General features: G+C 34.8%; 1 protein-coding gene across 2 annotated transcripts in view; it reads right to left on the minus strand.

Annotated features, from left to right (window-relative positions):
- Positions 1-22,910, minus strand: part of Plxdc2 (plexin domain containing 2) — a 410,148-nt gene that overhangs the window by 24,561 nt on the left and 362,677 nt on the right. For both annotated transcript variants that reach the window (XM_076831619.1, XM_076831618.1), the window contains one exon: positions 2,620-2,780. In XM_076831619.1, the coding sequence (XP_076687734.1) occupies positions 2,620-2,780 (161 nt within the window). The remainder of the gene's footprint in view (positions 1-2,619; positions 2,781-22,910) is intronic.

Raw genomic sequence — 22,910 nt, forward strand, 5'->3', positions numbered from 1 at the left:
AGGTAATGATGTTAGCAGACTCTGGCAGTGGGAAGCCTGCAGAATGATTCTGTGTCACTTACATGGGGAAAGATGATAGTGACTCTGAGAATTAAGGCTATTTGAACTTGGGTAAGTCATTCCACCCCTCTGAGCCTCAGGCTTTCTCTGTGTTATAAGGGTATAGGACTAAATTATGTCTACAATTCCCCCACTCTCTAATATTCTACACATGAAGTATGTGGTTCATCTCAAATGTAATGAATCAACATTTGTATATTTATATGTGCATGAATAAGCTCCCTACACATTGAGATTGATTCAAAAGGGCCAATGCAAACCTGGTGGGTGGCACACACCTGTAATCCCAGCTGTTCGGGAGGCTGAGGCAGGAGGATTGCAAGTTCAATGCCAGCTTCAGCAAAAGCAAGGCATTAAGCAACTCAGTGAGACCCTGTCTCTAAACAAAATACAAAATAGGGCTGGGGATGTGGCTCAGTGGTCGAGTGCCCTTGAGTTCAATCTCTGGGACCCACTCCTGCCAAAAGAAGAGGCCAATGCAAAGGAAAAATACCCCTGCTATTTTAGAGTGTCATTTTGTAGTCATACAGGGATTGCTGTAAACGCTTTAACTAGGTTCTCTGCACTGTACAATTTGCTGCTAATACAATTCTCATCAGTTATTTCATAGCATACTCTTTTTCACAGCATCATAAAATAAAATGCACTTCATATTAAAAGGCTGAACCATGTATGAGGGCTCAGAGCAGCAGCAGCAGGCCAATGTCTGGCTGGGCACTGAGACTTTCAGCTTGTCATTATCTGCTCTTTGAGGAAAGCACTCAGAATCTCAAGTAAGATGTCCACTTTCTTCTGTGAAAATGGAGCCATTAACCAAACTTAATAACAACTTTCCAACTAAGTGTAATGCCTGATAATTTCCCAATACCTATAATATTAAATAAGAATGTCATTTCTGGAATATATCTTATATAAAATTTTAATGGAAGTTTAAAATGCAACTGGATATTTCTTATGTATTTTTTCCAGGAAATATTGATAGAATACCATACTATTTTAAGAAAGAAATTTGACTTACGTAATCCAGATCTGAAGGAATTTATCAGTCTTATAGGGTGGAATGAATTATGCACAGATTTAGCTCTAATGCAAAACAGGAAGGTAAATGTCAGAGAACAGTTCTGGTGTATTGCTAAGGATAGAGTTTCAGAGTTGGAAGAGAGATCTTGTCCAGCTACCCAGATAGAAGATAGTCTAAGGAAACTTATGGTATCAAAAGTTGTTTGGTTCCTGAATTCAAAAGTGAGATAGAAGGGGAGGGATTTATTGGTGGAGAAAATAGAATGAGCAAATGTCTTTGTGGCATGGAGCATTTGGGCTGTATATGGAAAAGTGGTAAGACTGACATATGGCATTAGTTCCAAGTCCAGGTAGAGAGCCATGGGATAAAAATTTAAATGATAGATAAGGTCTGGATTGTCAAGACCTTGAAGGAGATCACACCTTATTCTGCAGATAGAAGAGACACAAATAGGACTTTACAGCAACTATTACATTCATTTGCTATTAGAAGGGGCAAAGGTCATTTTAACTTTGTATTTTAAAAGACTTATAATTTCTCTGTCAACAATAAAATTCCAAGAAACTTTTCTGCATATGATCTAATGAATTAGAATTGAACTCTAACATATTTGAAACTCTGCAAGAGAAGATTTCTTTACTCTAGTATTGTTGGTATGATTTAGTGTTGGAAAAGGAATGTTCCCTTGAAGATGCTGGAGTGAAAGCTGTTCATACAGGGGACATAGGAAACCAACCCAGTCTTGGGGATGAGAGAAGTGACCTCTCACACTGACTTTATCCACTAGTTCCCCTTTATCCCTCTAAGTTCCTTAGTTTCAGCTTTCCAGACTGGAAGTTTTCTGTGAGGGGCTTGGCTCTGGTCCCTAATATAGTTCTTGGTCCTTCTACCTGTTTGTTCCTGGCACTGGTACTACATCTACTTTCTGTACATAAAGAAAGCACTGATTCAACAGGTGTTCTGTTTTAGTGTGTGTATGAGTGGGAGTGTGTGCATTTACATACAGACATATAAATAACACACACTATGCAAAATGGCAATGGCGCATACCATCATCTTTCATATCTAACGTTCTCTAATGAAAACCCCCCATTTTTTTCTAAATAGTTTGAAAGTATTTTGAGAGCAGGTCCAGCATATTGTATCATAAAACCAGCCAACACACAATTAGTATTTGTACATCAAATGCTTTAAGTCAAGTCCAAGAGCCTCCAGGATATGCTGATTTCCTCCTAGGATCAGGAAAACAGCTGGTTAACATATTTGGTAGAATAGGACCAAAAATGTATGGTTTCTATTTTCCTTTAGATCTGGAACAGGCGAGATAGCTTGTTTCTTTAAAAGCTTCTGAGAAAAGGGATACTGAACCCATCATATGAAAGCAATCTATCAATATGTAAGCATGGTTATGCATGTGGGTGAGATCAGCCAACTTGAAATTGACAAATCGTGTGCTAAATATTAAATGCAGGTGGAGTTAGCAAATGGATACAGTTCACGGACCGCCATGGGTTTTATATGCTACACTTGGCACTTACCTCAATGAAGAAGATACTGGCTGCTGATGTTGGATGGTGATACATATAGACTGTCACAAGAACGCCCGCTACTATAATGAGGACCAGAATGAGGATTCCAACGATGAGGCCAGCATGCAGGGTTCCCCCTTTCTTCTCAGCTGCACTGTCATCTGTCGAAGCTGAAAGAACATCCCAGCTGTCAGGGCCTTCAGATGTGAATCCTTAAGTTCACATTTTCATTTGTTCAGAAATTTATGTTTTAAATAAAGTAACACAGATTTCTTTTTATTCCCTGTTCAAATTTTCTTGTCCATAATACCGATTTTAGAGTTTACGTGGGTAATGAAAACTCCATATTATTAATGAGTAAAAATAAATTTATAGTTTGAATCTGTTCAATAAAAAAGTATTTATTCTAAAAGGATTATAAATTTAACTTTATTTTTTTTCTCATTAAATTAACAGAGTTTCCTTTAAAAAAAAAACACACACAATGAAAATGAATTACTTTTCAGGAGCTCCCCTTTCATTTTCTTTAAGAAAATTTCTTTTTTATAATTTTCTTTAAGAAAATTTCAATTTTCTTAAATGACTCTTGGTGGGTGACACATTTCAGAAAATCTGAGCATGAGCTCAAAGTATAATTTTCAAGGTCTGTTTTCAATTGAAATGCTCTTTAAAAGTATAACAGATGGATGCTAAATGACCCTCAAATAGTTTTATCGCTATCTAAAGGGAAAAACCATAGCATATGAAAATATTCCATTGTGCCACAGTCTGATAGCATTTTCTATAACTTCTACGGAAATGCCTGCCTCTGGGATGCACATTTTCCGAGTTAGAAAGAGGAGGAATTTAATTTCTAAAGTAATAACTATCCATCCCAAAGTCAATCAACTGAATAAAACTAATCTCCAAAGTCCTCTCTTGTTTTAAGATTCTGTAATCTTTGATGATTACTCAGGCATTCGGAGAGCTTCCCAAATTACGTGCAGCAGGTAACTGTATCCTAGTAGATAATCTGATTGGTATTTTTGAATCGTTACATAATTCCTTAAGACCCACAGAAGTTCCAGAACAGTGGTTCCCAATCCTTTCACTAATAATTTTCTCTGTTATTTTTATGCTCTGTTTGTATATTTAACCTCATTGAATAAGCTTAAATTTATTTATTTTATTTTAAATTTCCATTAATAAGAAATAAGCATGACTACCCTATCAGAACAAGAGGTCCATACAAACTTACCAAAGTCTGGATAAAGCAAAAAACATGAGCTCCTTATTCCTTCTACCATCTTTTATATTTTTGTTTATTTTTTGCTTGAGACTCATTGGTGTTTAGTAGTCCTTCTCCAAATCTAATGTTCAAAACCCTCTAAGTCTCCCTTACATAACAGAAATTTACTAGTGAAAGAGTATCATATTTAAAGAGTAACTCATAATATAAACATTCGTTTATAATGTGCCAGGCATATTTGCACTGCTTTGCAAATATCAAATCCACAAACCCAAAAGGTAGGCATTATTGATTCCCTTTTGATAGATGAGGAATCCAAGGCATTGGGACATTAAGAGCTGTAGGTTAAAAAGCTATTCAGATGGTACTGGGCTCTAACATAAGCAGGTTGACCTCAGAGCCTGAACTCTGAACTTCTAATCAATATTTCTTCAATTAACAATGAGCTGTATGTACTTCCCTTTCCTCTTCATGTTATGCGTTCTGGGAAAGAATTGCAAAAGAATCTGTTGATTTCAAGACAAGGAAAATTAACTTACAACATGGTCTAAGAATTAACATTTGGCCTCCTGGAGGGCAGAGGCTATATGGCTGCCTTGTCACTTCCCTGGGACTGGGGCTCAGGTCTGTATGTATATCTATCAAAATTACTTACATCTATGTTTGATTGAAAAGAAGGAAGGAGAAAGAAAAATAAAGACTGTTGAAAATGGGTTACAGCTATTGGAATGGCCACTTCTCCAGTAAAAAATCAAATGAGGATATAAGAATGACTTCATCTGTCTAGTCTTCATTTCCCTTATCTCCACAATGTGGTCAATAACGATAATTACCCCATATCATTGCTGTGAAAATCCAACATTTAATACATAAAAAGTTCTTAGGAGAGTGCCTGGTATGCACTAAGCACTTCATTAATGCTAAACTATTACATTATTATTGTAGTTTTATATAAAGCAGACTGAGGCAAATTGTATGGTTGGATTCATGGCACCATATAAACTATGCCTTTGCCCTTAACATTTATTGCTTTAAGAGCTTGGCCTCCTTCTTAAGTATGCTTGTATGATTGCATTTTGTAAATTTGGATTTTTTTCCTTATTTTTACAAGATTATGACACATTACTTTCATGGGAAAATAAGATTAATTTAAAATGTGACTTTGGGGAAAATGTGACAAAAATATCTACTTGAGTCAAAAGGGAAGCCTTCAATGTTTCTTTGAATCCCAGTTATAATTCCAGGCAACGGGCTTCTCAGCTCTTGCTCTAGTCTCCCTTCATTTTCTCTTCTTCTCCCTGTCTTCCTCCATTCTTCTCTACCTCTTTTCCTCCCTTTATCCTCCCTTCCATCCAGTCGGCCAGCATCTGGTTGTATTTCTGGGATTTGTAGTCTTTTATACACTGCCTGCCAATTCTTGGTCTCACGTTTTTCTGTGTGTGCAGTTCAGTTCAAGGTACTGGTGAGTTGGTCTCAAGCTGTCACCACCTAAGTAGACCAGAAGGCCAGAATATATGGAGGCGGCAGCAGGCAAGAGGCAGCCCTCCCCAGGTAGAAAGAAGAGAGCGAGGGACATATTTTATTCAATAGGAGCCCTTGTCAGAACTAAGATGATCTTTGAAATATAGGCTCTAGGTTGTAGATATTGGGCTATAAAATAAAACCAGATTTGCACTTTAAACCTGGTAAACTTCACCCATTCTCTCTATTAAGCATACATATTTTCTTGTACCATGATTAGTTACTCATATTTCTAAGAATAAAATATCAGAAATACTGGAGTTATATTATCTCTCTTTTAAAACTTTCCTTTATGTTCCTGTTTTAGATGTTAAGAGACCTGGTCATGTCTAATGCAGTCTTTACAGCATCTATGCTGTTACTCGCCAAATAAGCATTTCATGATATTTTTAGAAGATGATCATTTAAATAAAATAAACAATTTTTATGTATTCTCAAATATTACTAAACAGTAGACAAATATTTAGAAGTCTATAAGTGTCATATGATTTCATGATGGATTGTAACTATAATAAACCATGCAAGGAGAAATGTAGGAAATTTAATTCCAAAATATTATGGGAGTATCTATTGGTCACATGCTAATACTTATCTCAAAACTCTTCTAAGTGATCATTTAAATGGAGTAACCAAAATATTGCTGGAATATTTTTTAGGAAACATATTATTCTATTTTCATATTATTTAATATGTATGTGTGTGTATGTATTTATGTATGTATGTATATATATATATATATATTTTATATATTTGCTATTGCAGTAATTATAGAATTACTTACTTCCTACACAGCACAGGTAACTTTATTCCAGCTGCTTTCTGAGGACTTTAGAAATCCACAGAAACAGGTATAGAATGGCCTGTTGAAGGCTTCTGTACCTGAAGGTAAGGTAAGCACCCCCTTGATTTAAAATTTTCTCACTATTTGGTTTCCAGTTTAATATCACCACTTGATCAAATGGTACAAATTTTGCATATTTATGAGCATTGAGAACAAAATGCATGGATATTTTATGTTAAAAAGGATAAGTGCCTCACAAGCAAAATTGAAATTTAAAAAGTGTAACCAAGAACCCAGTAATTCCCATAAATGAAATTTAGTTCATTCATCCCAAGGGCAGACGGCTCAAATAGATGGATTTCGCTGCTTCAGAAGGACAATAATCTAAGATGTCAGCTTTGGAAACAGTCATTCCTGTGACTCCACTGATTGTTCTTTTGGACTGGCACACAGATGTGGGTCAAAGAAAACTCTAACCTTACTGCAGGTACAGACTTCTGATTTAGCCTATCACAATCTACTTGGAATTATGGTCACTATTTTAAAAAGGTCAGAAGGAATCTAGTCTTGAGGCCTAAATTCTTATTCTGGTCTTAGAAATATTTTATGCTCTTTCATTCATGTCTAAAAGTGAACTAAAACCAGTGATCTTTCTCATACACACAGTATCACGCACAGGAGAATTTTAATCTTTAGCTTTTCTTTAGTCTTACATTATGTATTAAGAGGAATTAACAACCAAGGGCATTAGAACACACACACACACACAAAAAAATGGCATTTAAGTCACAAAAGGAAATATGGAGGCATATTTTAAAAGTCTTACCAATGAACAAAACTTACAACATAAATGATGTACAGAAAATCAATTGCATTAAAGACAATAGACTCTCATCTGATCCATTGAGTGACCAATGTAGTAATGGTGGCTTTCCAATACTTTATAAAATGAAGATATATATTCAGACAGACAGAGGCCTGCAAACATTATCACATCTATCAAAGCAATCTGCCATTGTTGGGTAAATTTTAGTTACTATATCAGAGAAGACAATAGATTTATAAAAGGAATTAAGTATACATTGAAATATATTTAAGACCTTACATGATGTGTTAAATTTCCTACATTTCGTGCAATGTTTATGACTGTATGTATGGATATGAAGAATGAAAGAAACAAGGAGGTAGAACGATTCAAGAAAGAAAAATTATTATTTGCTTCTTCAAAGTGTGGCATTTAATTTTATAACTGTCTACTAACTCTTCCCATGACTTTTCCTCCAGTGTTTACAAACATATGGCACTGATATTTTGTATTTATAAGCATAATCCTCTAACATGGTAAAAGATTTTAATATAGTGCTAAAGTGATTGGTACCTATTATTAAATCCTGCCAGTAATTAAAGTCCAAGATTAAAGTGAAACAAAAATAGAAATATTCCTTGTCTGAAATTTTATTCACTTTAGAACTAACTCTGTTCCTGGCCTGAAACTGAAACATTACAGCCCATAAATTCCATAATATATTAATATCCTTTGGGGGACTGAGAGCCTGATGGGTTGGACAAAATCTTGCACAAATTTGCTAAAAATCCATAAATCTTACATAGACGACGCCAGAATGTGCTTTTCTAAAGCTTCAGAATGAAGTTAAGCTATACATGCTTAAAATGCTCAACTTTGGATTAAAAAACACACAGACAACTTTCCCCATGGAATATTATCTAACCCATTTATAAGCTATAGCATATAATGGAAGAAAAATCAAGTGACAAAAATTTTAGCTCAATTGACTTTCCTTTTTGAAAGTTTGTTTCTCTTGTAGCTGGTCTGATTTTGTGGCTCACGCATTTTTCTCTCCGTTCTTTCACCTACTGTATATATGATCATGACTCTGACTTCATTCAGTTTTTCTTGGTACTTACATATATTTTCTAATCTTTCATAATTCTCTAATTGCTCCACTTCATTAATCATGGAGTTACTATTTTCTGGGTGTTTAGCAGTCTGTAAATATTGTTCAGGGACTAGAGTGACCTGAAACTTTTATACAAGGTATACATAATTCACAACATGTATCCCTGTATCCACATGTTCCTAAGTCACACTGTCCCTGTGACATTGTCATTGGAGGGATTCGGGTAGCTACTGTTAAAAAGCTATGAAAATGGGCACACAACCACATCTAAGTGCCTCACATATGGTGAGAACAATGTCTGGAAAAGGGAACTGGCCTAGCTTTTATGTTTTTTTCTTTTTCTTTTTTCCCCCAGCCTGTACTACCACAGGGCAGGTGTGAAATTTCATTTAGGGAAACATATAAAACATTCTGAGCTAAAAGAACTTAGAATACAGCAATCCTTAAAAAAAAAAAAACAACAAACAATAATCTGCTACCTCTTATCTTGAAAAAATGAAGCCAAATAAAATTTCTTTGAAATTATATTAAAGAAAATGCTTGATTCTATCAAAAAGAGGGGTTTGGGATAACTGTCACTAAATGATAGCCTGCTTCTAGCCTCATTAAGTGATTGGTGATTTTATGCATGTTTATACATAAGCATCTAAGAGTAGATTTATAGCATTTACAGAAAATATAAGACCAAAGATAAATCTCTGTAATAATCTATTATTGTTTTTCATTTCTCATGTGCTACTCATTGAAATAATCTACCTATACCTCTAGTATTAATATTAATCAAGATTTTCATAAGCCCTAACTTTAAAATTTTTCCCAACATTAACTTTTTATATAAAGTTATCCATTTTCTCTATTTAAAAATATATTTAGATAGGAAGGGTAGCAGAATACAATAGACACTAGTATAGCTGTATGTATAAACGTGGCTGTAAAACCAATGTGATACTGCAATCTGTACACGTGGAAAAATAAGCACTCATACCCCATTTGAATCGAATGTATGATATGTCAAGATCATTGTAATGTTTTGAGCAACTAATAAAAAAATTAAAAAATATATTTAGAGATTATTTTTGAAAGATAAAATGTCTCTACTTCTACAAAATAATCTATAGAAAAGAAATCCACAGAAAAAGATATTTCCATTAAATATGAAACTGAAGGGTTTCATGGAATGGTTTCTTCTTTAATTCCCTGCAAAATCCTTCCAAGGACAAGACATTTGGATTTATTAACTACAGAAAATATTTAGTAGAGTTTCCATAGGGTATATTCATGTGAATATGAGCAACCAAAAGTAAGGTTGGTAAAGTACTTTTAAGTTCTAGGGGTGCAGAACAGAATGACTTTTCATGCCATTTAATTCCATCTATTCTCATTTCAGCAAAAGAAGATAATTTATATGTAAAAAAGTAGGATGATCACGAGGAATTTTTTACTCTCCTATCAAATTTATCAGGTTTTCTGAACATGAGATGAGAATTTTCTTCAAGGCTAGGGCATGACTCAGTGGTAGAGCACTTGTAAAGCCCTGGATTTGATCCCCAGCACCAAAAACCAAACAAACAAAATACAAAAACAAAGCCCCCAAAGCCTCTTCATGGTGTGGAAAGATTCAGTTGACTTGAAACCTTTGGGGCTTCCAGGGAATGGCATCTAGATCTCACATTGCCTGCCATACAGGACAATCACCTGTTCAATCCTGTCTCCTCTTCTGTGAAATGGGCACAATAGTGATAAGCTATGCTTCTATAGCTCTGGGCACTGGTCCTACAATACGGTCAGTGCTCCATGAAAAGATTGCCGATATTAGTATTACTCATACTAATTGCTTTCCTACTCATTACTGTACTTCACTACATTGATTTTATTGGTATTCTGAAAAACTCTATTATAAATAGTAATTATGATTCTATTGATTACTGCCTCAGTGCTTCCAATCATGGCTGCATTACCAGGGCAACATGAGGCCTCTTGAAAGTAGTCCTGGAAATGGGGTACACCTTAGTAATCTTAAGGACATGCTGGGTGAAAGCACAGACATGCTAATGAATAGCTTTTCCAGTGGCAAGATACTGCACAACACACCCACTTCTAGGGTGGTCCTGTTGCTGAGGTCCAGTAGGATATCTAAATAAATCAACTCTTTAGTGCTTAACTGTAAGCTTCTTCTTTTGAAAACTGTAGTATATTAAACCAGTCTCCCATCATTGATGCCAAATTTTATGCTTAAAATTAAAGATGACCTTTAAGTCTCCAAAGAAAGCATGGATTAATATAGTTGCTGTAGATAATACTTTGTGTGTGTGCGCATGCACACACACACATGAACGTGTGTGTGCACATGTTGCTTTGGGGTTGAAATCACCATCCTTGATGCACATAAGAAACACAAGATCCTTCTGTTACTTGCTAGGGTTAGATGTATGCTACAACTCTGAAGGAGGAAAAATGAGCAGGATATGACAGAATCTGGTGGGAAATAACCACTATCCCCTAAAAAAAAAGTACAACAAACAATAGGTGGGTAAAAGCCTTGAGTGTCACTGAATTTCATTTTAAGTGTGTATTACTAGAATTAATAAAGAGCACCACACATATCAAGACTAGAAAGAAAAAAAAAGAAAGAAAGAAACCACCAAGTACCAGTTTTGCAAGGTATTTGCATTTCACTCCTTAGTATCAATACAGGCAAACTGTGGTTTACCTTGTGTCTCTAACAGGGATAGAATCAGTACCTGCTTGGGAAGAGGGATATCATAAAATTGCGCTTATTGTTCATTTATCTTTAGACCCTGGAGTGAACAGAACATGGTTAGGCTAGAGAGTGGCGCTAGGCCTGAACTACCCTGTTCAACCAAATCAGTTTCACAAGAAAGCTCAACTGCATGAACCTATGATACTCCCACGAGTTGGACAGTTGCAAGGGCTACAGTTTTAGAGTGTCAGGGGATGGAACTAGAGAAGCAGGAAGGCTCCTTCCTACTTTAAAACTGTGATTTAGCAAAGTTTGTGCTGTTTGCGTTTTTTGAGAATACTGGATGGCTTTAAAAGGAGCAGAATAACCCCACAATGGCACGCACTGTCAACTGGGTAGCATCAGAACTGCCCTCTTACTAGGATTGTGATGGAGAACTATGTTACTTACAAGCCATGTGATCCTGGGCAAATTACCTAAACCCCTGTGCTTCTGATGCTTCATGTGTGAAATGGGATTGCAAGAAGACTTTGTGTATAGGGTGCTATAAGATCAAATGAGCTAAACATGCCACATCTGTAGAAGACTGCTGGTCTACCGGTAATAGCCCAGTAACTGCTAGATACACTTATCATTATTAGCGACTACATGGCAAGGTTCTCTGAATAATTTAAAACAAAACATGAATCAAATAATTGGAAATGTCAAATTTTATACCTACTAATTAAGGAAACTGGTTCACTAACGATAAGCCTTTTTGATTTACTGGAGAATTTCAGGAAGTTTGAAAGAATGTATTTATGAGAATTATTAAGAAATGAGATCAAGTTTATAAGAAGCATATAAAAATGCTTCTTTTCTTTCTTTTTTTAACCAAAATAAAATCTGCATCCTTGAAACGTATGGATCTTAAGTGTACTATTTAACAAGTTTTAATAACTGTGTATAGTGGAGTAACTACCATGCAAATCAAAACATGGAATACTTCCATCTCCCCAGAAAGTCCCTTATCACCCCTTCCAGTCAATACCTACCAACCTTTGGCCACAGGAAACCAGTGTGCTGACTTCTGCTGTAATACATTAGTTTTGTTTTTACACGAATTTCATATAAACTAAATTATACTACATGTTACTGTAGATCATTTTTGCATTTGCATGAATTTCATACAAATTGAATCACATTGCATATACTCTGATATGTCTGGCTTCTTTTGTTTAACAATCATTTTAAGATGTATCTGGGTCATTAGTTCATCCTACTTTCTGCTGAATAGTTCTTTGCATAAGTATAAATCAATTTGTTTCTTCTTCTGGTGATGGACATTTTGGACTGTTCCCAGTTATTGAGAGTTTATGAATACATTTACCCTGAATATTCTTGTATAAGTGTGCGTGAGTGTGTGTGTGTGTGTGTGTGTGTGTGTGTCTGTGTGTGTGTGTTTATATCATTTCTTGGATAAATGCATACACATGACATTTCAAAAGGCCAGAACTTTGTAAGAAGCTGTTGGACAGTTTTCCAATGTGACTGTACAATATTACACTCCAGTCTGTGATGTGAAAGAGTTCAAGTAGCCATATCCTCATCGATATTCCTGTCCTGTCATCAGTATTAGCTCTGTGCCCCAGAGTACCATGTTCTCATCAGTATTACTACTGTGTAGTGCTTGGCTATCGTCACAGGTCTGCAGTGGTTTCCCTTTTGTGCTTTGGTTGTCTTTTTGCTTATTGGTTTTCAGGAGTTGTTTACAGTTTCTGGATAAAGTCCTTCCTGATATATGAGTGTAATAACCATTTCCTCCTGCTTGGGACCTGCCCTTAGTTTTCTTGACAGAGTTTATGATGAAAGAAGGATTTTTAATTTTGATGTTTAATTTATTATTTCTAAAAAAATCAGTCTTCTGAGAGGATATTAAATTTATTAAACTTTTCAAAGAATCAATTCATGATTATGCTAATATTCTCTATCATCTACTTTATATTTCCTTTCTTCTACTCTTATTTTTATTATTGCCTCCTTTTCTTAATATTATCATTAATTGGCAAATAATAAAGACATTTAATTATTATGGGGCTTAGTATGCTCATCGTCTTAAATTTAAATTGGAAGCTTGAATCATTAATATTAAACACATTTTTCTTTCTAATATAGGCATTCAGAATTATAAATTTCCTTCTAAATAATTTTTATGATCATTCCAAAAATTTAGGTCTCTTATACCCACTGTCATTTCATTGAAATATTTTCTAATTTTCCTTAAGGTGTTTCTTCTTTTATTCATATATTATTTAGAAGCATTGTTTACTTTTTTAAAATTTGGGGATTTTCTAGCTATTGTATTTTCTCATCAGCTTCTTTAAGATATAATTGATACAAATTGCATATATTTATAATATGTGCAATGATGTTTTGTTAAATGCACATATTGTGACACAATTAAATCAAGTTGATTTAAATGTCTGCCACCTCAAACAATTATCAATTACTTTTGTATTAAGAACATTAAGAACATTTAAAATTGATCCTTTTACCCATAGGCATCATGTTTTTAATGACATTCTTTGATTCTTTTGTAATCAAAGAATATGGTCTATATGACTTCAATCTTTTGAAATTGAAGATGTTTTTATGGCTTCATATATGGTCTACCCTGGGAACCATTTCATGTATATTTGAAAAAAAATTCTATATTCTATAGTTGCTGGGAATAATGCTCTATAATTACCAACCATATTTGAAGTGAGTAACAGTCAAGTTCAAAAATACAGCCTTCCTTATTTGGGGAAGGGGTATTTATTTTTGATATTTTGGTAATTTAAAAAATTATAAATTTTTATTATTATTTATTTTATTATAAATGTTTTCCTGATGAACTCACCTTTCTTTCAGTTTCATATTTTCTTCCTTATTCTCTTAATACATTTTGTCTTTAAGTCTATTTAGTTTGATGTTCATACAGTCATTGGAAGCTTGGCTTTGCTATGGTTATGTTTGCAGTGTATATTGTTTTATCACTTTACCTTGAAGCATTATTATATCCTCATGCCTTTTTATGTATACTTCTTATAAAAACATATAGTTAGCTGCTGCTCCCCCCATCCTTTTTTTCTTTCTTTTTTTTGCAGTGCTAGGAATGGACATACTAGGCCAGTGCTCTATCACTGAGCTAGAACCCCACCCTGGATCTTACTTTTTTAAAAATCAGATTGATAAACTATACACTTGAGTATTATTTACACTTAATTTAATTATTGGCCTGGGTGGGTTTGCTCTGACATTTTGCTATGTGTTTTTTTTTTTTTTTGTATGTATGTGTGTCCACATTTTTTTGTGGTTTCTCTCTTTCCTTCTTGAGGTTGAACAAATATTTCTTAGAATTATACTTAACACCCCTTCTAGTGGATTTTTACCTCAACATTTTTATATTATTTCTTTAGTGGTTGCTGAGCATAATGGTAACATGTGTTAAAATCACTTATGGTTGAAACTTTATCCATAAAGTTGTTAATTCATTATTATAACTGAAATAATAACATTTGGCTAAAGTAGCTTATACCACTGTTACGAATTAGTGTTAAATAATTAACTCCTGCCCTGACTACCTAAGATATATTGAAAATTTTGCATGGTGTAATTTGAGCACTTCAGAAGAAAACTAAAGCAAAAATGAGTCTTAATGGAACAGCAAGCCATTGAAAATCTAACTGTTAAAAAAGATTAGACTAAATTTACCATCTAATGCATTAAACTACCCACTTTAAAACTTTATGTCTTTTCAAAAAAAGCATATCTTTTCTCTCTACCAACATCCTCTTTCTTCTTTCTTTCTTTCTTTCTTTTTTCCTTCCTTCCTCTTTCTTTCTTTCTTTCTTCCTCTTTCTGTCTTTCTCTCTCCCTCCTTTCTATCCCTTCCCCTTCCTCTCTTCTATCCCTTCTCCCTCCCTCTCTCCTTCCTCCCCTTCCTCCCTCCCTCCCTTCCTTCCTTCCTTCCTTCATTCCTTCCTTCCTTCCTTCATTCCTTTTTAAAGTGTTCCAGGATATTACATAAGTAATAATGATCTGAGATTCAGGCACATATGAACAGGATTTAGTGCTGAAGTCGTATAATCTTGAGGATGATCACCAAAGTCAGAGGGCTCAAAAAACACCCTGGCAGGCCCTTTACTACCTGTAGGGGGCTCCCTTTCCCCCATAAATATTTTATGGGTTTTCTTAACTCCTAGATCCCACATTCTGAGCTGTCCCCACTTACCCTAAGCACATTACTTTACCTCTTGCTACAGTAGTCTCCTGCTTTATCTGTCGGAGATACTTTCCAAAATCTACAATGGATACTCAAAACCATGGATAGTACCAAACCTTCATACACTATGGTTTTTCCTATAGGACCTGAAGCATTGCTATACGGTAACAGGATTAATCAATCTATCCTTCCATATTCTGTGCCCCATTTTTTGCATCACTGCTCTTGTATCTGAACACACGCACTGCCATAGTGAGACAGTTGATCTAATAGTTGAGAGGACTAACGAAGTACCTAACGGATGGGTAGTATATCCAATATGAATGCAGTGGACAAAGGATGATTTGTGGGTTGGAAGGGATAAAATGGGTCAGTGTGAGATTTCAGCAAACTACTCAGCATGGCATTCAATTTAAGACTTAGAAGCTCTTTGTTTCTGGAATTTTCCATTTACTATTTTTGGACCATGGTTGACTCCAGGCAACTAAAACTGTGGAAAAGGGGCTACAGTATACTGAGAAAGAGCAACCTCAGTTCAAATCCCATATCTTTTCCCTCCTATCTATCTCCTCTCCTACTTCCAGATATATCACTTCACTCTCTATCATCTCTTTTTCTTCTTTATGGGTTCTTTCTCCTCAATACCTACAATAAGTAAATATGCTCCTAAAATAAAACATCATCAATGTAAAAAACAAAAACAAACTCTTCTTCCCTTTTTATTTTATTTATCGAGTTTCTTGAAAAAGTCATCTTTGTTGACATGAATTTCCTTAATTTCCATGGACTTCTCAATTTCTGTCTAAAGCAGTACCATCATGGATTGTAGAACAATCCAGTCAAGGTCAACTGCTGTGTTCATATTACCTAATCTAATGGCCACTTTTTTGTTTGTTCACTTGACTTGTCTGCAGCATGAGTGGTGTTCAGACCTTCCTCCTCCTTCTTTGGTGTCTGTGATAATCAAACCCTTTTGGTTTCTCCTTAACCCTTTTTTCAGTTTTCTTCACAAAACCTCAAAAGCTAGTTTCCCTTTTTAATCCTTGTTTCTTTTTTCATTTTAATATCTTTCTGCTATCTTATTTGACCTTATAACTTCAATCATTTTATCTGATGATATCTGAATTTACATCTTGCTTTCATATTTCTCAAATGAATTTCACTCATAAAGAAAAATGCCTATTGGGCATTTTCATTTTGGTGACCCCCTGGGGCACTTCAAATTTAACAGACTCAAATTCAGTGTATTGTCTTCCCCACAAACTTCTTCTTCCTACATTCTTTAGCAAATAGTCATATCGTCCAAGCCCATACCCCAACTTAAATCCAAGACCCGAGATAAATCACACAATCACATGAGTTAGATATTAGTTATTTATGTAGACTCTATCTCATTAAAAACATTTCATATGTCCATGTTTTTTTTTTTCTTATTTCCATTGTCAAATTCTACTTTAGCACTTTGCTATTTTCTCTGTGGATTACTGGTGTTATCTCCTGACCTGTTTTCCTATACTCAGTCTTATCTTTTACCTACTGCTCCCCACTCTGCTTCAAGACTGACCTACAACCGTGCAGACCTTCTCCTGGCACTTTCCTGACTACATGACTCCATGGTTCCCAATGTCTTTGGGATAAAGTTCAAGCCCCCTTGCCTGGCACAGAAAGCCATGAGTACAAAAGCCCCAACTTACCTCTCTACCTCACCATCCAGAATCACTCTATGTATTTCTTCACCTTTATGGAATTGCCCACATTGATCTGAGTGTTTCATGCTTCTGAACCTCCATCTATGTTGATCCCTGCACCGAAACCCCTTTTTTTTCTACCTCTTTTCCACAAAGATCCCACCCCTACTGCAAAACTTAGATCAAGCATCACAGATTTCTCACCACTTGGGTTTTATTTAGTGGCCTCTTCTCTGCCTTCTCACAATTTTTCCTGAGCTATCTTTGCATTCTTCACATCATACTTAATTGTGGATTTACTTCTCTTTGCTGTCCATTGGCCACTTGCTTATTTGGTGCAGACACTAGACTTTGTCCATCTTTGTATCTCAAAATCCTAATAATGGGAGCTGGGGATATAGCTCAGTTGGTAGAGTGCTTGGCTTGCATTCCCAAGGCCCTGGGTTCAATCACCAACACACACACACACACACACACACACACACACACACACAAATAATCCTACTAATGGTTGGTTCTGAGTAACTTAAGAAATGTTTCCTAGCCAGAAAAGATTGTGCAAGTCTATAATCCCAGAGACTCTGGAGGCTGAGGCAGAAGGACCACAAGTTTGAGGCCAGCCTCAGCAACTTAACCACAGCCTAAGCAATTTAGCAAGACCCTGTTTGAAAATAGAAAATAAAAAGACCTGGAGATGTGGCTCAATATTAAAAGCTCTTATGAGTTCAAATCCCAGTACAAAAAAGAAAAAAAAATGTTTCTTAGGGGCTCACAATTCCTGGCAAATGCTCTACCACTTAACTAGATCCCTAGCCCAAGAAATGTTTCTTGAATAAATCAAATTAAGTTAAATCAAATCATTATCTAATTTAATCTAATTCTCTAGGGATATACATTTTCTATTAGTAGTACAAGGCTATCATAACTCGTGCATTACATTTAAAAAAAAACTCTAATAACTACATAGGTCTAATACATTGTCAAGATATACCATAGAGATTGAACAGCACAAAACCTACGTCTAGGAACACTCATAAGTCCCTGGTTTCAAAATCCAACAGTATATTAATTTCTTTCCTCTAGCAGAATATTCCCAAGCCTACATGTGTGACAAAAACAGCACAGGTAGAAAGTAGATAGAAGAAGAACACAGAAAGGAAAGTAGCTACTGATCAGAGGGATGTGGGAAGACATTCTGCCAACAGCGAATGTAAAGTATATTTAGAGCTACTTCTTGGAAGCCACATTTCCATTTTCTATGAGAGGCTCTGCTGCATTATTTTATCCTGTGTTCTACTGGCAGCATAAGCTAACTACAAATCCTATCTACAAATCAACATAAAGGGGAAAATATATTTCCATGTGATTTTTCTTTTTGCTTTCTTTTCTCATTCTCAATATCAGTTTTTCAAACTATTAAGTCAAACCATGACTTTGCAACTTTTGCAGATAAAAATGGTTTTAAAAAATGAGTAACTTTATATAGTTTAACAAAATGCAGAAAACGTAACTATTATTACTAAAAATACATTTGCCAACAGTTTCAATGGACTAATTTCACATGCTATATTTAAATGAGTTATGAGGTTTAAAAGATATAATGCTTTCAGGTACCTTGCCTCTGAAGAGCAAGATGCAGTCTTTTTTTTTTTTGTACTAGGGATTGAACTCAGGGGCCCTTGACCACTGAGCCACATGTCCAGCATGTTTTTGTATTTTATTTAGGGTCTCACTAAGTTGCTTAGGACCTTGCTGTTGCTGAGGCTGGCTTTAAACTTGCAATCCTCCTGCTTCAGCCTCCTGAGGCACTGGGATTGCAGGTATGTGCCACCATGCCCACTGCAAGATGCATTCTTTATATGTAGATAGAGATAATTTCTTGCTGCCAACAAACACAGTCTTGTTTCAGGAAAGCCATGAAGTGAAGGCCAATTGGCAAAGTGAAACTAAGATGTGTCATTCTTATTTTGGGAAATCTGGCAGAAAGAAATCAAGAATTTACTCAATGCTGGATATTCAAAGTATGGTTCAGAGGGTGGTGGTGACTGCATTATTGAGTCTGTTAGAAGTGCAAGTCAATCATTTGGGCTCCACCCTTGAAATACAGTATGAGGGCAAGATTTTCATGTGATCCCCTGAAGCAATGATTGGGATGCTTATCACTTAGGAAGCACTGATCAAGCTACTTGCTCTCAACTTAATGTCACATTGTAATCCCTAGGAGCAAAGAGTTAAAACATCTTCACTCCTGGGATCTAGCCCTGGAGGTTAAGATTTAATTGGTATAGGATAGTCTAAGTTCTTCATTTTTATTCACTAGAGTAGAAAATGAGATAATAATAACCAGGTGTGTTCAATACACAGAAAAGGTTGAGAACTACTACTCTAGACAAAGATTTAAGAGAGTCAGTCCTGGGGAAATCTCAAAATATTCAAAAGTGTAAGAATTTTTCACTATTGAGTATATATGTACTTAGAAGAGAGTTAGTGCTAACTCAGTGCAGTCAATCAAGGCAACAGATAAAGCTAAATACCAAGATATTTTACAGATTTAGAAATGGAAAGCGATAGCTATTCAATAGCCTGTCAAAAGGAAACAACAGATTCCCTTTGCTTGTAAAACTGTGATCTATCTACACGAAAGAAGTTGATAAAAATAAAATACTAGGAAAGGAAGGAAAAAAATAGGGAAAGATATGTTGCTTTGATGATTTATGTATGAAAGTCAAAAAATAATTCAACTGAATGATAAATGAAATACTAGATCCTTGATCTCTCACTACAGACTAGATAGTAAAAGTCCAACCTTAGAAGCATTTTGGTGACAAAGTCAAAATAATGTTCTAATATTTTACCTTTGGACAAAAAGTCTTATGACATATTCAGAAAAGGAAGGTGAACACAACTTCAGACCAACCTTGCCATAGTAGTTTTCAAGTTTCTCTCTGTTACCTCTGAAATCAATTGCTTAGCCGATTTGTGCCTGTGAATTGAATGAGTCATGTTCTGTGAATATGGCAATTTCGGCATCTCCTTGACGGAAACCTTACCCTGACTTCCAAAATGCAACTTTTCAGAGTAAAATTTAGTAAAATTCCCAGCAATAGGAAGAAATGCAAACACAGTAACCCCTGCTTTCTAAACCACGCTTATCTCCAATGTTGTTACTTTAAATATTAGCAATTAAGGATTTATGTTCAAATTTTTTTAAAGAGACAAATAAATCAAAGGAAAGAGGCTTTAAAGCAATCAATAGAGAATGTAATTTTTGATGCTTTGATAAATCTTTCAACAAATTTTAAATAATGAAGTCGATTCAGGATTTTTTAGATTTAATAAACTTAACATCTACATACAGTAAAATAGTACAATTCAATTTGCTCAACTGAGTTGACTCTGATTGAAAATTTTACTTCTCAATTAAAATCCCTTGTCATTGATTCAACTCGAAACCTCCTCTCAGCCCTGGATATTACTTTATTCAGTCTGCATCTTGAAGACATTTACATTTCTAATTACATGCCCAGTGCCATTTGAAAGCAACCTATTTAAATGTCAAAGAAGGCATTTAATAGTTGTACCTGTTAAAATAGATAGTTAGGTCATTCTTTAAAAGTATAATTCTTCTAATAAGCTATCACTAGAATTTGAAAGCCCAAAGATGTTGCTAGAAATGCATATAACCATTATCCACATATATAGTGCACTTAAAGACTACAGTATAGGTACACCTTTATAGGTGAATTGAATCTGAATTTTCAGAGAAACCAAGAAGGCTGAAAGAACTTTAAATTAGATTTTGAAGATACACCAAAAGTTTAGCCTTGTAGTTTGGAGACCATATACCAAAGATTCTGACACCTCTCAGTTAAATAGGGGATATAATGCATTGCGATTTTTTTATCAGAAAGGATAAAATGGAAACTAATGCATAATTACATAAGGAAAAAGAAACTCATTTTCAAACACACATAATCAGTTACTACAGAGAAGGAAAAAAAAATAAAGCAGGTATAAATAAGAAATTTTATTGAAGCATTTTCCATGTGCAATTTGAGAGCTATAATGTAAGAAAAAAAGCAATATTGTGACATCATTGAGGATTTGGAGTCTGCATGAAGGCTGAATAGAGTTTCATTCCAGCTCTGACCCATACCACCTTGATAACCTAACCTTTTTGCACATCTATTTCCTAATCTATAAAATGGAAATGATAATAACAGTAATTTGGGGAAATAATAATAAGACCAAACATATATGTAATATTTCCCTCCTACTACTGCCCCATCCATTCTGTATTTTAATATGAAAAAGGGACAGGTGTATTGTTTGATTAGAATTGTTTTATTCTAAACTTAATATTATGGATATGTAACCAGTAATACTCAGAGAGAAATTGTTGTCTTTACATTAGCTCTTCTAAGCTTTTATATTCAGCCATTTTTGGTGGTCAATGAAGGCCATATCTTACTAAGGGGATCTGCATTCACCAGATAACATTCCCTTTATTTCGATTTGTTCATGTTCTCTTCTCCATTATTTACAGAACTTAGAGTTTCCACTCAACCCTGAAGGTTAATATGACATCTCTGGTCTAGTAACTAGCCTGAAACTTCCAGAGGCTCTATCTATACTTAAGCTATATGTATCAGGAAACTCAATGCAAAACTGAGATTCACCAGAGTGACTTAGCCTGGCTCCTCTTAGTGGGGAACCCTGATGTGTGGCTTTGGTCTCCAGCTGTTTAGAAGTATTTTATGTTCTTATCAAAGACAGAAAAATCTCCTGGAAAGTGAATGCATAATCAAGTCAGGTGTGAATCCCACCAAGAAAATCAACTATTTGAACCCACAGAAATGTCTCAGAAAGATGTAGTATCTAGGTAATTCAATACCTCTAGGAGATAATGCATGGAAAGACAGTCATTGGTTTTTAACTACATATTATTTTGAAAAATGTCACCATCTTTTCCAGAAAAGCATAGATCTCTAAATTAAAATGCTTTTAAAGAAAGTCAATTAAATCAAGAACTTAAATCAAGAAATAGAATATGCTGCATTTCCTTGTAACAATACATAGCAATGGCACCCAATATATTAATATACATGTTTAAAAAATCATTCTTAATAAAATGTTAGAAGACATTTAAATTAGACCTACTTACTCATTGCTATCTCAATCATGCAAAATGCTAACTAGCAGGGATGGACAATTCTGAATTCTGTTTTCAACATGTTTAATGAAGTAGGATTTAAATTAGCAATCCTTACTATATCTTCACATTGCATCAAATCAAATCAAAGATAGCATGCTATTTTAATAAGAATGCTATAAAAAGCGATACATAATTTCTTTTCTTCTTTTTTCTTTTTATAAGTCTAGGGATCAAACCCAGGACCTCATGCCTGCTAGGCAAGGGCTCTACCACTGAGCTACACCCCAGCAACTATTCTATTGAAGAATCACAATACTGATCATACTGGCCTTTCTAGCTGTACTTGAAAGTTTTTTTTTCTTTTTTTAAGTGCTTTAAGAACAATCCCAGATACAAAGAATTTGGTCTTAATGCAATATTTTGGAATTCTGACAAATATCTGCTGCATTATCAATTATCTAAATATCAACTGAAAATTCAGCAGTTGACTGCCTAGTGTACAAAAATACTACATTTTAATCCTGGAATTTATTTAACTTGACTTCTTAGAATCATAAGGAATTTCTAATGCATTGCTTTAAGAAAATCTTTGTTTTATGATTCTTAGATGCTTTAAACAAACCTAGGGGTTTAATTGGAGATAATGGTACTATTTTAGCAAACAATTTACCAAAGTGTATTCCACAAAACATTAAGTCTGAAATTCTATTGATGAGAAGTTTTTATGGCCAAATAATGGAGAAATGCCAAGTAGGAAATCTTTACAACCATCTTGCAGATTCTTTAGAAGGCATATTCTATAAAAAAAGGGAATTTGTCTAAGCCTGGTTTACCACTGTGGCCTCCAGTCTGCAGCAATGCTTTGCAATTAGAAGACATTCTGCAGAAGTGAATGAATAAACACAGAAGTTTTGAATAGTCTTCCACCATAGAAATGTCTTTAATTACTACTTTAATTTTATTTCACTCAGAGTGTCTCATATCTATTGGAACACAGGAATCCTTTGCTTTATTGGTTAGCACTATAGAATATTTTATGTATAAAAAAGAAGAAAGAGAGA

This window comes from Callospermophilus lateralis, chromosome 13 (genome assembly GCF_048772815.1).
Source record: "Callospermophilus lateralis isolate mCalLat2 chromosome 13, mCalLat2.hap1, whole genome shotgun sequence".
NCBI classification, from domain to species: Eukaryota; Metazoa; Chordata; class Mammalia; order Rodentia; family Sciuridae; genus Callospermophilus; species Callospermophilus lateralis.